Source organism: Lampetra planeri, chromosome 63, assembly GCF_965212315.1.
Source record: "Lampetra planeri chromosome 63, kcLamPlan1.2.h2, whole genome shotgun sequence".
In the NCBI taxonomy this organism is placed as follows: Eukaryota; Metazoa; Chordata; class Hyperoartia; order Petromyzontiformes; family Petromyzontidae; genus Lampetra; species Lampetra planeri.
Window position 1 is genome coordinate 4763963 of NC_136169.1, and position 17518 is coordinate 4781480.

Below are 17518 nucleotides of genomic sequence, written 5' to 3' on the forward strand. Positions count from 1 at the left end.
TGTCTCTTTGAGGAGATGGGATGATTACGAGCCGTCCTGTCGGGGCTGGTTGAGTGAGAGCAGCTGCTGCCACCTCTAATGTGGTCACCAGCCACTGCAGTTGAGCTCGTCGCACTAACACCACCACGCAAGTTGGGTTTGTTCTCCCTCCTCCTCCGTCCTCGAATTTACTTAAAACCACAAATGCCACCATTCCCAAAAGAAGTTCAACGTATATACGTACCCCAGTCCATTGTTAAAGCCATTGACCAAAAAAAAGCTGAATTCTCAGTAAAATCGCAGGGGGAGGTAGCGGCCAGCAACATCGGCATCAGTTCAGCGTTGAGCAAAGCCTCACGGTGGCCACTTCCTCCGGCAACGCGATGAGCAACTCAGCACTTCTACTCGAGCCGCTTCGACGTGCCCCACCACCCCCCCCCGCTGCCGACTCCCCCCACCTCCCGCATCACACTTCACGCAAGCACGCAGGCCACCGTAGATGCAGCCGAGTTGGTGAGCGCAGGCCGGCCATCCCTCGACTTCTCTTTGCTGGTCTCATCCGCGGCCGTCTTGCCGGCAGCGGTTGTCATCCAGGAGCGATTCCCGAAAAAATATCCACGAGGTAGAGAACCCAAGACATCCGTGACGACACCGGAGGGTCGACGGCACTGCACGTGACTTGCCATTGTGGGCTCTCCCCCCCCATCCCCCACCCCCCCACCTTTACTTCTGCCCGCTGTGCGGTGGGGTCAGGGTGCCAGCAGGCACTGGTGACTCCTGACTCTGCCGCAGGAGCTCCGCCTGCAGGGTCTGGGCCCGGTCCTGGAGCACAGGACAGCGCCAGGGAGGGGGGGTTAAGGGTCGAACATGACACCAGGCAGAGGATGAGTGGTTGATGGGTGCGTGCGTGTATCTAAAGAGGGGTGTGGTAGTGTAGTGGTAGTGTCGTGGTTATTGTGCTACGAACCCGGCTACCCGAGTTCGATTCCTGCTCACGGCCACCACCAGTTACCATAATCTGAACCGGTCCTGGGCCTCCACGAGGTCAACTCAGCCTTAAATGAGTACCTGGTGAGGTATGTTTAAATATCACAAATAGAGATACAAAGGGGGCCAGGCATGGTGCTGGCCACCCAACTGCTCATGTGCCGTGCCAGCCTTTATAGGTGCTCCCTCAGCACTTGTCCTAACAACTTGGTAAAAGCTATACAGGGAATATTTATCTGTGTATGGTCAGATTTTGCAAGTGGCAGAACAGCGATTAGTGTTCTGCACCAGGATCTGAGTTCGACTCCCAGCCACGGCTACTAACATCAGTCGCAAATGATATCAGAATTTTGGCTGGTGGGGAGATGATCTTGAAGCTGGTAAGGGGAATGGAGATGGTGCTGGTGAGATGACCTGCTGCTGGTAAGTAGAGTTACGGATTTAAGGATAAATATTTGCATTTGTAAGGCGCTTCAATTTCTTAGCATCAGAAAGTATTTTCCATAATTGTATTTCTTTTTTTGTTGAGTTTGATGTCATTCCCCCACCCCTCCGATTAGCACTGTTGGCTACGTACGGTGTGAAAGAAGTTCAACATACATCACATATCATCTCAAACATTCCGTCACTTTGCTGCACATCTGCTCCGGGAGAGAGCGCAGTGGGGGGAGAGGGGGGGGTAAGGGTGAGGGGTGGGGGGAACTCACCAGGTTTGCCAGTGCGCTGGTGTGCGTCTGGATGTTGTGCCAGTTATCGGAGGGGATGTGCGTGAAACTGCGTGGCTGGGCCCGCCCGGCCTCGCGCACTGCCATGGCGAAGGGGACCATCCACCGCACGCACTCGCTCAGGTGCTCCCATCGTAGCCCTGCACAAACGATCAATCAACGTATTGGCGGTACAACGGTGAGCGGTAAAAAAAAAAAAGCTACATTTTCACAAAATTTATTTACCCACGATTCCCAACTGCAGTCAGAAAATCTTGTGGAGTGGTACGGTAAGAAGACAAATGTTGTTATAAGCGGTTCAACACGAAGCTCGAGTTTGTTGCCGTATAGCACCCAGCCTGATGACGATTGGCTCACTTGTACCCAAGGCCGGACGGTTCCTCGATTTATTTCCTGGATAAGTTCTTGGCGGACTGTGGCATCAAAAGATTATGGTGTCACACGTTCAAATGCGAAATCTAAGGCAACTTTTGATGGAGAGTGCAGCTCACTCGAGGGCAACAGCGACATCCTCAGACTGTTTTATGAGGACCGGTGTGTGTTATGCTACACCGGTGTTCCGCCAGCAAGTCCAAATACACAACGCAGTGCGGGGGTTGACGTAGCGTCTACACCACGGACTGCACGTCCTGATGCTCAATCAATCGATCTTGATTTTACGTGCCAATATCACGCTCAATAAAGTGGGTATCGGTGCGCATTACAGCGGATTGGCAAAGGGGGTACAGGGCAACAGAAATGAGAAAAGAAATCCATCACAGCTAACAAAGTACAAATGTGTATGTATGTTGAAATTCTTTCGCACCTTATGTAGCCAACTGTGCTAATCGGAGGATTAAATTTGCAACCGCGCCCAAAATTAAGTGCAACCATGCTCACCAAAAACCAAAAAACGGTAGATAGTAAGTAAAAATAAATAATAAGTGAAGGACAATCAATCGTAGAAGAAACAGCTGTTTTCATTTTGAAGCAAGAAAAGGAGGCACTCAGTCCTGGGCAGAGGAAGACAGGAATGTTTTGAGCCTGGAGTGGAAAGAGGGCCTGTGAATTTTAGGGTCTATGCGAGTCCATACAATACCACGGACATTTACGTGGCATCTAAATGTGACAGCTTACAAATCTCCAGGTGCTTTACGTCAATGACAATGGGAGGGGGATGGATAATCAGTATTGATATTGCAGGAGGAATCCAATGGGCTATAAAGCTCTTTGTCACAGATGTCCTGTAGGGGCGGGCCAGAACGTTACAAAAACAAACAATACAAAAACACGATAGGAGTGCAAAGCATAGGAAATGTAACTCCTTCTCGTGGAGGCAAACTGCCCAAATCACATAAAAAATATTTTACTAGGTAAAGCCCACTGAGCTTTTAGCTTCTTCAGAAGCCACCTGGCCACAAATTATAGCTCAACACAGTGGCTTATCAAGTGGAAATTTACAGCAGCTAAATAATCTAAACGCATGATTATAAATAGGGAGGAAAAGACCAGAGGATCTGGAGAAAAAATCCACGCGACCACAGGGAAAACATGCAAACTCGGAATATATACAGAAATCAGGGTCAGGATCAAAACCCCGACCTCCTGCATCCCAGGCAATGAAGAACACATCTCGCCACCGTGGCAAAGTTAAAATATTAAATGCCTTCTCAAAGAGTTTTTAGGCGAGACTTGAAGATTCCAACCAAACGGAACTCCGTGACAGCCCTCGGCATAGTTCAGGTGCCACTGAAGCCAAGGCCCGATCGTCCATGCACTTGGGCTTCGTTCTGGGGATGCAGAGAAGATCTAAGTCTGTCGATCTCAGTCTGCCGTTCTTGTTGGAACGTGGGGGGCACAGCAACTCCCGGATACACGGAGATGCGAGATCATTCAGGGCCTTTAATGTGAAGGAGGACCTTGAATTCAATACGGACTTTAACCGGCAGCTCTTCACTTTTTTGTAATGTTTTTTCAAATTTTTAAATGTTTTCACCTTTTGCTACACACATGCAGAAAATGACTTAAGGATGTTCAAATATAAGTGTTTGTTTTTACTGAAAAAATGCTTTTTAAAGTTATGTTAAGTTACAATACATTTCTTAGGGTTATTTTAATTTATTTTCAAGTAAATTTTGGTATTAGTATGCACTGGGTTTCCAGGAACGGAACCCCAATTTAAAACATGCGCCCATGGGAAATAAGGGTTTGACTTACAACGGCTCGACTTGCGACCGTTGTCCAGGAACCAATTAGGTCGTAGGTGCTGGGGTCGCCTGTATATAAGCAGTCAAATGCAGAAAAAAAAAGGTCTTGAGGCAGGCATTGAACAGGGACAGGGAGTCTACGGGAAGGGAATTCCTCACAAGGGGAAGCACCATGACCCACACTTACCCGAGACTCTGTACACGAGCTCCAGGGAGGTGAAGTGGTAGAGGGCGGAGGCGGCGATGGTGCTGTATGTGAAATCCAGGCAACCCATGTCCAGCACGCACAGGTCCAGCAGCTGTAGTGGACGGATACACGCACGGAAATGTAATAATGAGTACTTAAACTTAAAAAAAAATATTTTACCAGGTGAGGCCCACTTAGCTACATAGCTCTTTATCAGAAGCAACCTGGTCACAAATGATAGCATAACGAAGTGGCTTATGTGAACATTGTTTAGCAGTCAAATTCTCTACACATGTTTATAAATGTGGAGGTAAAAATAAGAGGACCCGGTGAAGTCACACGTGACCACGGGGGGGGAACACGCAAACGCCAAATATACAGGCGCAAGGTCAAGATCGAACCCACAAACTCCTGTATACCAGGCGAGTTAGTTTCTTAGACCTTGCCAGCACCCCGGCGGTTACTGGTAGATATTGCACATCGGTAGAAGGGATGAAAGGCCACTGGTCGAGACGAACGATGGAGAAGAAAACATGTCTGATGATGTTGGAGAATGAGATGAAATCGGCTGGTGTGCTAGTACTAGCGGGATTGTTACACCGCAGGACCGTGAGATATGGCGACAGCTAGGAGAGGGGCCTTCATTGAGCAGAGGACAGACCATGCAGGACCACTGCAACTGGTCAGATGTATTTACAAATGGCGTCCGTGTACAGGGTAGAAACCCAAGAATTGTGCCCCAATGAACACTGCACCGTTGTTTTGTGGGGCAGCCCACAATTAAAATTTGCAAAGCCAAAACAACCTGAACATCAAGCTGGCAATAGCAATCTCTTAATTCTAGGAGCAGGAATTAATCCAAGTTAAGTAAAAACCCAAATTTGATGACTAGGCTGAGAGCCACCAGTTCACGACACCGAAGAACTTGCTTCAAGTCACAGGCGACCGCTGAACCCCAGATTCAAGCCCGGGCCTCTAAACAGAGCTCAGCGCTGTGACCTCAAGCACGCGTCACGGCGAGAGTGTTGCGCGCTCTCACCTGGGAGATCTGCAGGAAGGTGTCCTGGCTGTATTGCGGGAGCAACATTTGGGAAGTATTCTTGAGGCAGGCGATCTGCAGGTACAGGCCGAGCCAGGAGATGATGCTCACGGGGCACAGGGCCCACTTGAGCGACTGCGAGGGGGACACGCACGCGCCGCAGCCAGGTAATCACACGTCTGTCTACGTGCTCGATATATACGCGCGGTGTTCATACTATAACGCGTTTGCGATATAGCGTGGTTCTTCCATTCAGGAACACTTCGCACGTGTCTGTTATAACACGAAAGGCATACCCTTTTATAAAACGGAACGCGCTCCGTCATAACGCGGAACGCGCATCGTTATAATGCGGAACGTGCACCGTCATCACGAGGCTTCTGAGCGGTCGACGTCAAACTACTTTCTTGTGCTGCGTGGCTGAGCGGTACAGTGATAGAGTACACGGAATGATATAATAACACGGCAGCATACCCGCAGTTATTTTCCCTGCCATCTCACTGCGTGTGCATAGTACATCATATCTTGCCAAACTTTATTATTACATTATTTTGGGGGAAATTGTTTTCGCTTTACGCCTCTTTCGCTTAACGTGGAATTCTTCAGGAATGCATCTACCACTTACTACCAAAATGTAATCCCGAGTGTGCTATTTATATCATGTCACAAGTTGAATAATCTATGCGTAACTCTCGCAAAGCATTGCAACAACCCTCCGCAATTCCTTCAAGTGACCTCTAGTGTCTGCAAGTACTTTGAGACTCGCTCTGCTACCGAGAGTGAAATTAATCGCATGACAGATTAATATATATTTTAATAATCTCAGAAAATGAGAGCTACTTTGCTGTGAAGTCAACAGTGGTTGTCCTGGAGAGTTTAGTGTGGTGTCCTTCCTCGTACCTCCGATTAGCACGGTTGGCTACGTATGGTATGAAAAAATTTCAACACACAGGGCTATAAATGGGAAATTACCCTTCCCCAATGCAATTTTTTTACAGGAAAATCACTTTGACTTTTAAAATTCTATTTTAGCACTTTAACCACCCTGGGCGCAATTGCGAGCACATAGCATCATCACAGACGCTCATGAGGGACTGAGGTCATGTAAGCCAGAATGTGGAGCATGGTCTCAATACCTGCAGCATGTTGAGTTCCATGACGACGATGTCCTCCTCCGTACAAGCTCCGTCCGTCACGTAGGCAAATTCCGTCAGCTTGGGCGGGTAGATCTCCTGCAGTCACGTATGTATGTACATATGTATGTTGAACTTCGTGAGCACCGTACATAGCCAACCGTACTAATCGGACACCACAAGGGACGTCGCTAACAAAGGCAGCGATCCGCCCCCACCCCCACGTAGCCTGTACAAGACCGCTGGAGCAAGTGCTGTTCGCCATCATCATGGTTATCAAATACTGGGTGGTCCAGATGTCTTGTGACCCCCCAATTAATTGACCCAAATTAGTTTTTTTCCTTTTCATATCTGTTTTAAATAAACCCGCCTTAAAAAATATTAAGTTTTAGAGAATTAAATGGGGGTCCCAAGACATCTGGACCACCCTGTATATTGTGTGGGCGATCTGAAGAATCATATCTCGTCCGAGCCGACACCAAAGCACAAATTCGGACGAGGTTGGAATACTCTTGCCAAGCACCCAGCTCCTACTTCACTGTATTTTATAGAATTCAACGTAACACAGTCTGGATGACTACCGACTGATTCACGCCAAGTCACTCGCTCACCAGCAGCCAGTCTCCCACCTTATCACTCTTCTATTGCTACTGCTACCATGGCTATTGTTCCTGTACACTTCACTCGTTGACCCCCCCCCATACTGAGGACTAAGAGTTAACCGAGTACAGTGTTCACCCACCATAATGCAGGTCACCACAACTTACTCGTTCAGCCACCATAATGAAGGTCACAACAACACCACACTAAATGATTCCTCCACCCATGTTGAACACGGTCTACCAGCAACGGTTTCATCTCATCCATGCTGTGTTGAACCATCACACTGCAGCTCACAACACCACGTTCCATTACTTCCACAGCATTGCTAGACTTTGGAATTCCCTCCCATCATCACGATTCCCAAGCTCTTATAGTCTTGCTAAAATTAAATAAACGTTTTAACTCTTAATTATTGCAACTTTGATTATCCTATTTGTCGCTGGAAGTTCAGACATTTTGTTCGGGCCTTTAGGGCCTGTGCTCGGCAAATGGTGTTAAAAACAAACAAAACTATTTGGATAAAAATACGCACCTCCGTCTTGGCTGCGATGAAGAGTGCGGTGATGCCGATGAGCTGCAACTGAGACTTGCAGACATCCGTCTGGGTCGCAAGGAACCTGTCGAAGTAATCCAGCGCCAGGTACAAGGTCTCCCGGTGCAGGCGGTACACCTCGCACACCTGGGGGGGACGGGTGGAGGAACGCAGGGCAATGAGCGGTTCGCGCAGTGTTCTTGACTAAATTTCAGAGGGGGGCCGCTTTCGCCGATAGGACATCATCAGTGTGAGGGCCGCCACACGTTTGAAACCATTGGGGTTGACAGCAGCATGATGGGGGGCATCTGGGGCCGCACTAAAGGCCACCATGGGCCGCGCTCGGGGCCTTTGCAAAGAAGAACACTGGTCTAGGGTCAACCCGAGTTCACTCCCAAGATCTCACGGGGATGGGGCACATCACGGATGATTCGGTCGCAGGTTCCATCCTATGTACGAGGTTCACCTTTTCCCCATCAGCCCTCCACGACCCGTGGCCACGTGGTGGCGACAATGGCGACTTCTGAAGCAGATCAGTGCTGGATACAGCAGTCACATTTGCATTGTAACTTAACCTGTGTAATATCAATAGTTAAATATAAAAACAATGTGCCATTTTATCGAGAAACTGTGTTGCCTTGGTGTGGCCTGGGACTGTTTTGTTGTTGTTTTTGCTGTCTTTCCCAATCTTTATAAATTGGGACTTTTATAATGAGTGTATTTATTATTTATTTCTATTTAGTGACTAGCTTACCGTGTTCTCTATTTTGTACTCCTATTGTGTTTTTGTATCGTTTGCCATTGTAACTTGCTGACCAGCCCAATCCTGGACATCTTTGAAAAAAGAGCTTCAGAGTTCATCGGATTCCACCCCCCGACCAAAATAAAGATTTCGATTCCGATGATTCCCCTCACCTCCATGAGCCAGTCGAGCAGCACGGCGCGCATCCTGGCCGTCAGGGCCGGGTGGCGGTCAAGGAAGTGGCGGTCCCGCTCGTGCGACTGCTCCTTCTGCAGCAGGTTCGACCACACCTCCTCGGGGCAGGCCCAGCTGCAATGCAACGGCGCCACCGTAGCAGCCAACGGTTAGTGCAAGCGAGTACTGGGGTGCCGCGGTGGCGAGATGTTAACTACCTCGCCTCGTACACAGATGCTTCGTGGGTTTGATCCTGACGCTGACAATGCCTGCATATTTGGAGTTTGCATGTTCTCCCTATCCGTGGTCGCGTGGATTTTTCTCCAGGTACTCCGGTTTTTCCCTCCAAATTTAGAAACAACATGCGTTTAGAATATATGGCTGCTGAACATTTCCACATAAGCCAATTCGTTGAGCTATCACTTATGGCTAGGTCACTTCGAAAAAATAACTTAATATTAAAACTATTTTTATTTTACCAGGTATGGTATATCTATTTTTCAGGAGAATGTATGTTGGACTCATTTCGCGACATACATAGCCAACCATGCTCATGAAAAGCGACCTAGCCACAACTGATAGTTCAACAAAGTGGCTTATCATGTGGACATTTTTAGCAGCGAAATACTCTAAACACATGTTTTGTCAAGAATCATAAACCATCATGAGAACTCCGGTCAATCCACACAGCTGCTTTTGGATAGCCATCGAACAAAGACGGTCACTGCATCGCACGCTTTCAGATGCGCTTCTGCGGCCATCTGGAACGCTCTTCCTTCTGATGTTAGGAAGCCACTGAAGCTATGAACTTTTAAATAATCTATATTGAAAAACATTTCTTTCCAACTGTTTTTCGTGTTTGTTGTCCTTCCTTCGTGCCTCAGATTAGCACTGTTGGCTACGTACGGTGCAAAAGAAGTTCAACATACATGTTTCTAAATGCGGAAGGAAAAACCGGAGGACCCGGAGAAAATTTCACGTGACCACGGGGAGAACATGCAAACACCAAATATACAGCATGCATCAGGGTCGGGATCGAACCCACGAGCTCCTGTATACCAGTCGAGATAATCAACATCTCGCCCATTCTTGCTTTTTTTGGGATCAATATAAAAAAATCAGAGACATCCATTATATATATACATATATTCGCCAATGTTTTCAGTACCCGAGCACTGGCAGTGGCGAGGGTCGGTCTGGGAGCAGGCCAACGCTGGTGCAGCGGCTCTTGGAGAAATGCGGAAGGTCACGTGGCTCCTTGTCTGGCGTCACCAACGATTCGACGTCGCGTAGCTCCAACACCTGCTCGTCCAGCCGGCCAAGCTACGCGGCAAAACATGCGGCACAACCAAACCACATCAGTGCCCGTGCTCTGCTGCCGATGCCACCCTTAAGCGAAAACGGATTCTTGCAGATAACCTCGCACGGTATTGTTCCCTCCTCGCGAGGATAAGTTAAAAATCAGAATTAAATATTTGCACCGTTTTCCCAGTAACTCAACAACCGCTGCAGTTGAGCCCGTGGGTGAGCGAGCGAACGAGACCCGTTACATCTCCTCGTCACAAACTCCAAGCCACGACAAGACGCCTCGTGATGTCAGGAGCAAAATAATCTAAATAACTTTAATGCATGTTTCTAAATGTGGAGGGAACAACCGAAGGATCTGGAGAAAAAAATCCACGCGACCACGGGGAGAACATGCAAACTCCAAATATACAGGCATCGGGGTCAAGATCGAACCCCCGTTCGCCTGCATCCGAGGTGAGGAAGATAACATCACCACCGCGTCAGTTGCCCACCTTAATCTCATGCAGATGCTTCCGATTGGTGCGTTGGTGGGGTGAGCGCACGTACACAGGAGGCACATCTTCATATTCCTGGACAGGAGACAAGGAACACATGAAACAAAGACCCAGTGAGAAAGAGGACATTATGTACGTATGTTGAACTTCTTTCGTACCGTACGTAGCCAACCGCACTAATCGAAGGTTCAGAGGAAAGACAACAAATTAAACACAAAAAACCGTGAGAAAGAAATTAGTTTTCTAAGAAATGTATTTTTACATATACTAGGCAAAGGTGCAGTCCTGCAATTGCATTCTAATGCCGCTGCTTTGTAGTTTGCCTCCACGAGAAGGGGTTACCTTTCCTATACTTTGCACTCCTATCAGGTTTTTGTATTGTTTGTTGTTGTAACATTCTGACCCGACCCTACAGGACATCTGTGACAAAGAGCTTCATAGCTCATCGAATTTTTCTATTCCACAAGATTCTGATTGTATTCTGGAGTACAGCAAACTCTTGCCCATCGTGGCGGTTACGTTCCAGAAAATAGCCGCAATTGGCAAATCCGCAAACTCAAGTTATATGGGAAAACTAGGGTTTGGTTCATAATTCGTAATACGACACGTTCTTCTTTTGTTTTAAGTTACCCTACATCAACCCTAAAGTTAAAACAGGAACTATTTTGATTGTAAAATATGGTTCATATTTTCTCGTGTTAAATAACTTGTGCGGTAAAAGTATAACATGAAAAAATATATATGTACTGTACAATACTGTACACATATCCGTGTACAGTACTGTAAATTGCAGGAACAAAAATGGTGTGGCTGCACCTCACTGGGGACTGGGAACACCGCATGACCTGGGACCCACGATGGGTCGCATGGGAGACGAGATGGAGACAAAATGGCGCGTGTGTTCTTCCGTAACAGCAGCATCATCGCGAGCAGTACAGTTGCGATGCGTGCCGGAATCTCGCGGTAAACCGCGAATGGGCTAGACACACAGGGCACGATTTGCGAACTGTACCTAAATAATTTGGTGCAAAACTGTGATGGCTAAACCCACAAGAGGAAATGTATGTATGTCGACCTTCTTTCACACCGTACGTACCCAACCGTACTAATCGGAGGTGCAGGGGAAGGACAAACTAAATACAAAAAGCAGATCGAAATAAATTAGTTTTCAATCTAGATTTAAAAGTGCATACATAGCTGCAGTAGCTTCCTAATATCAGAAGGAAGAGCATTCCAGGAGGCCACATCACCACTATCACCACCATCAACGTCAACTTCCCCCACTTCCTCATCATGCAGGTACCTCAAAATCACCACCATGAACATCACCACCACCAAGTGAGGGAAGAACAACACACTACATAAAGAGCTTGCCAATCAATGGTCTTCTCATTCTGCCACAATTTTCCTAATTTCTGTATCCAAACCTTTATATTGCTGAGGACAAGCGCCATGTCGCAAAGCGCTCCATGCATACGCGAGACAGTCGTGGTGCCTGTTGCCTGCACGCACGCTGCACCATAACCCAAGGTGGTACCGTAGTAACGCAGCACAGGGACTTTAAACGATGGAAGGAGAAGCTGCCTAGTCACTCGGGGGTGGGGGGAGGAGGAAATGGTTTTCTGTATTTGGTCTACGCTTCCAGGTTGGCCAGACATCTTTGGAGAGTGTTCGGAGGAGATACTTCAACCCACCACACTCCAATCTATCAATCGACTCTGGTATACCCATTTATACTGGCAGTTAAGACAGAATCGGGGAATAATAAGAATTGTTGTCCATCATTTCAACTGGCACGCTGAGAAATGTGTTTACCTTGCCTATAAATTGCACTCCTAAAGTTCTGACCTACTCCTGCTGGACATCTGTAAAAAAGAGCTTCAGAACTCTTCGGATTCCTCCAGTATAGATATTTTGATTCAGCCAGTGTGTTAACTATTACATTGGCACAGTATCCAGTTACCAGGGCACGATGAATATTCACACGGTGGGCACGAGTGACATGACCGTGAAAACGAGGTCTCTCTACCAGTATGTGGTGGGTATAACGGAGACTCAGTCGAGCTCTGGAGGCAACACGTTTATTAACATTAACACAGAAGGGGTGACGGCCCCTTCACCCGGGTTAGCTACGGTCCTGGCAGTACGTCACATGGCGAGCCTTGGCCAGGTAAGCCCCGCAGACGGCGACATGCGACGATGTCGCTACAAGAACACCAGCTTGGAAGAAACCCCTTGCAAGACATTCACTGGCTTCCACTTACCTGGCACTTTCTCTTCCTCGTCCGCAGTACAAATGAGCCATTCTCATCGCTTCTCTCCCTCTTGGTCACCAGCCGACTGCTGCTTGGACAAAATGAAACAAACGACAATCACAGCAGTGTGAAAAGTTACAAGAAATCAAGCGATAATATAAAACATTAAAAGTACAAAAAAAAATATTTAACCAAGTATAGCCCACTGAGGCTTATCGTGTGGAAATGTATAGCGGCCAAACACTCTAAAACATATATTGAAGCCAAACATATGTTGATCCTAAATGTGGAGGGGAAAACCAGAGGACCCGGAGAAAGGTCCACGCGACCACAGAGAAATACTATGAAAACTCGAAATATACAGCGAGCTAGTTAACATCTCGTCACATCGGCGCTCTAGAAATGGAATGCGTCAAGAGAGCATCTCCCAAGGATATGGAGCAACGAAATCGGTTAATGTGCAGATGGTTGGTGGATCGTTACATCGTCGGATTGGAGGGGTTGGTGGCCGTTTTGGGGAACCTTTATCTAACAGCGGATTGAACATGGGTGATGATTGTATTCTCAAAATCGGATGGTGTAAGATGAAATGGGGAAGTCAATCGTGGTCCAGCCAACTTCATTGCGGTACCAAAATAACTTTACTCCCATCTCTGACCACCGCCATCATTTAGTCCAAACAAGCAGCGGGTCTAAAACATTAAAATGGTTTGAATAAAACAAACAAATATTTAACATTTGGAAAAACCGAGATTAAATAAAATTAGAGTTCAAACGTTGTACAGCCGAACTTTATAAACATTGTTAGTCCATCTCATCACCACGACCACCCCTCCATCCACCACATTAACTCTGAACAGCAGCCTGTTATAAACAGTGAGAAAATAAATACATTATTTAAGAGTATTAATAAGCGAGGCTAAATGTACCTAAAATCTAAATATGGTCCCGCCAATTTCAAATGAAACAATTACTCGACTTTCGTGACAGCAGGAATTCATATTCTGTGGGTCTTGCGGTAAAGTCACGTAGGTAAGTTCAAATAAAATAACCGAAAGACCCAAAGAATATGAAACAATTACTCCATCTCATACAATCCACACCACCACGTCTTACTCCACAATTCATTACCAACGTTTAAACTGCAGAAATGTGTAAAAAAAATTGCCAAATAAAAACGATTGCTTGCAAAGTTGAAAGGCGCGAGTTTAAAATAAATCAGCAAAAAAACGTGGTCCCGCCGATGTTATGCAATTAGTCCATCCTACACAACCACTTCCTCTATCCTCACCACTCATCGGCCATTCCCTCAACAGGAGGCAACCAATAACGTAAAAAAATCGAAAGATTAACAAATTAAATATGAAGCAAAATACGCGATCCCGCCGAATTTCATGGGGTCCATCTCACCCATCACAACCAAAACAAAGATCCCCCCGTACAGCCTGCAAAAGACTGTTGAGGCAAGTGTTGTTATCGAACAGCACCTATTAAGGCCGGCATGGCACACGAGTGGCTGGGTGACCAGCAACACGCCCGACCGCCTTTGTCTCCCCAGGTACTCATTTGAGGCCCAGGACCGGATCAGATAATCGTCACTGTTGTTGGCCGTGAGCGGGAATCGAACTCGGGAAGCAGGGTTGGTGGTAGCGCAGCGCGCTTAACCGATGCTCTACCGCTCCCCACACCCATCACAACCACCACCACCATCATCATCATCACAACCACCACCACAACCACCATCATCACAACCACCACCACCATCATCACAACCACCACCATCATTATCATCACCACAACCACCACCGTCCATCTCACCTCCTCCTGAGCATCTTCTTCGCGGCAGAATCCAGCTCAAGCAGCTTTTGTCGCGGCGAAGTTGATTTGGGCTTTTGGTATTGTTTTAACCTGAGACACAACCCACATCAACAACAAAAGAAGAGCAAACTAAGGGGCTGAATTTAACTTCGCCAAATTCCAGAGAAACCTTTCGGCCAGCGCCGAGTTGGCGACTCCCGCTCAAACTGCGGGCGCGGAAAATAAAACCGCGCGCAATCCGCTCTCGAACCCCCCTCGCACCTTAGCGACACTCACACACGCGGAAAGGAACTCGCAGATCTACGATCCCCATCCCCTCTCGGTGAGTGCTCGTGTAAATTAATAGAGGCAAGAGCTTCATCGTGATGAGGATACTCCTCCTCGCAAGTCGTCATTGAAACGAATGGCGGGACGGGGCTAACACGCACGGCGCATTGCCCTCACACGGCTATAACAAGCACGTCGTATACATCACACATTAATCAGCTCTTAACTAATTACGACGATCCATGCTCACCAATTAAGCACAGGAATGGCTGATTTAACGGCGAATTAGTCACGAGCCGAGATGTCTATTGTGCTTACTGCAGCTACTCCGGTCTACTCTAAATGACCAAGCGCACAACATCGGCGAAGTACGACCCCCACGCTTCTTGAAGAAAATCAGCCTCACCCCAAATCGTTAATAAAGTAGCTCCCACTGATTAACCCAATCAAGTCACCACAAAGACAAACATCCCGCACACACAACACACGAGCGAGCGACTCGCCAGCGATGACTACCTCTCTGAGGCGGGCTCCTTGCCCTGGAAACTAACAAAAAGCCGAGCTCGGGGGGAAGGCGACGAAGCCGTTCACGTTCAGCCTGGCGGGTTAATCGTCGGCTTCGATCGCTGCTGCTGCTGCTTGCGAGGCGTTGTAGAGGCGTTGTAGTGAAGGAACAGGAGGAACAGGAGGAGGTGTTGGTGGTGGTGGCCGCTGCGCTCGACTCCCTCCTTCTGTTTCCCGCCAGCACCGCGCGCGCGTTCGAACGCCGCGCAGCGGTGACGTCACGTCCGCGCGGGGCCTCATTAACATATATTAACATACATTAACACACATTAACAGTCATTAACATAAACCACATTTGCGCGCGACTCGTTTGCTTGACAATATAGGAAGATTTAAATAATAAAGGTGTTTTTTTTTGTAAACCTCCTCCCCCCCCCTTAATTGTGGATAATATAAACAAACCTTTATTACGGATAATATTGGTGGCGAAAGCCCACGTGATAAGAATTTGTATTAATACTGGAGGAATCCGATGACCTATAAAGCTCTTTTTCACAGCTGCCCAGTAGGGGCGGGTCAGAACATCGCAACAACAAACAGAACAAACACACGAAAGGAGTGCAAAGTATAGGAAAGGAAAGGTTTAACACGTGGGCTTTCGCGACCAAGATGTATTACCGAAGCTACCAACAGAATGTGTGTACAGGATTAACTGCACGCGTGGTGAATGTTACGTTGGGCAAACAGGACGAATGATCAGCACGAAACTAAAAGAACATCAGAGAAATATTAAATTCTCCCAAATGCAACTGCCAGCAGTAGCAGAACACGCGTGCCAACAAGGACACTCAATTGGTTTTGATAATGTTGAAGTTCTGTGCAAAACCAGCTACTACTGGCCAAGACTAATTTGAGAATCTATCGAAATTTAAAGAAATAAAAATAACTTTAACCGTTCGGATAGCTACCGCCTCAGTGCTGCGTTGCAGCGAATCATCTAATAATACATTATTTAAATGCATGCCTACACAGGGCAGCGTACTTCAATAGGCATTACTGTTGGTAGGGCTATTTTAATAAACACAATAGACAGGGAGGACAAGTTTAAAGGGCTCGCATCGTGCACATGCATTGTGCAAGAGCGGAGAAGCGTGGTCACCACATCTACGCCTCTATATTAGGAACGAAACAGGAAGACTTCTCCACAAATCTGGCTGTCGCCTGGTGAAGCTAGTTGTAATATCTGGCGAAACGTCGTACTCAGATTGTAAATGTTGTGGCTTGGCTCTCCAACACACCGGTGTGCTGTACTAGTATACTACACTATACACTACACTACACACTTGTGCTGCACTAGTGACAAATTGGCACGTTCTGTTTACGTGACAACCCTTACTAGTTGGCTGTGTCGGGTGGTGGCGGGTTTTAACGAAACATTTATACATTTTTCAGGTAAGGCCCATTGATCTGTGTAGCTATTTTTTTAGAAGCGACCTGGCGATCACGAATTACAGCTCAGCGAAGTGGACAACACCGGAGGACCCGGAGAAAACCCCACGCGTCCAGGGGGAGAGAGAAACATTCAAACTCCAAACATACAGCGGACATCGTCAGGGTCGGGATCGAACCCAGGACCCCACATACAGCGGGCGAGGTAGTTAACGTCTCGCCACCAACATGGGCGGGTCAGAAAGTTGCACAGCAAACAAGACAAAGACTGGGTTCCACTTGCCTCGAGAAAATGGTAAGCAAGCTACTAAATATCAACAATGAATAACTGTATTATATAAGTACGACTTATCAAGGTTGGGCAAGGCAGCAAGAACAACAAAACAGTCCCAGACCACACCGATATAACACGGAGGAGTGGATTCTTACTCCGGGGTCCTCTGATATTTCCCTCCGCATTTAGAATCAACATGATTTTAAGAGTATTTGGCTGCTATACATTTTCACATGATGATAAGCCACTTCGTTCAAATTTCCATTTAAAGCTTTCGTGACTACAGGGATTCATATTCTTGGTTCTTTCGGTAAAGTCACGTAGAAGGGAAATAATAAAAATTCAACATTATAAAATTCTCACGACGTTTCGGCCCCAACGCAAACAGCCGTCCTCAGGTGAATAACAAAACTGTCGGAAAGACAGCGTCCTTAGGACCCTAGCAACGGCATCCCTCTGTTCTTCACCTGAGGACGGCTGCTTGCGTTGTGGCCGAAACGTCGTGAGAATTTTATAATGTAAATTGTATTTTATTATTTCCCTTCTACGTGACTTTACCGAAAGAACTATGAATACGACTTCGTTGAGCTATCATTTGTGGCCAGGTGGCTTCTGAATAAGTGATATAGCTCAGTGAGCCTTACCTGGTAATATAAAAAAGGTTTAGTTTTATTTATAGATTATTTGTGATTTGCTTATATATTCTATTCTGTGCACTCCCGTCGTGTTTTTGAATTATTTGTTGTTGTGACGTTCTGACCACTACTGGACATCTGCGAAAAATAACTTCATAGCTCATCGGGTTCCTGCAGTATAAATAAATATTCTGATTCTGAAGGAGAAACATCAAACCAATAACGCT

General features: G+C 46.9%; 1 protein-coding gene across 1 annotated transcript; it reads right to left on the reverse strand.

Annotated features, from left to right (window-relative positions):
- Positions 1–443: 443 nt before the first annotated feature.
- On the reverse strand, positions 444–15267 carry LOC144736802 (G1/S-specific cyclin-E1-like). The gene is made up of 12 exons (XM_078619446.1): positions 14946–15267; positions 14163–14252; positions 12354–12432; positions 10087–10164; positions 9456–9610; positions 8287–8422; positions 7372–7518; positions 6240–6335; positions 5104–5238; positions 4065–4176; positions 1674–1831; positions 444–801 (listed from the first exon to the last, which is right to left on the reverse strand). The coding sequence occupies exons 2-12, from the start codon at positions 14174–14176 to the stop codon at positions 703–705; spliced, it is 1209 nt and encodes a 402-aa protein (XP_078475572.1). The 5' UTR covers positions 14177–14252; positions 14946–15267; the 3' UTR covers positions 444–702.
- Positions 15268–17518: the final 2251 nt, after the last annotated feature.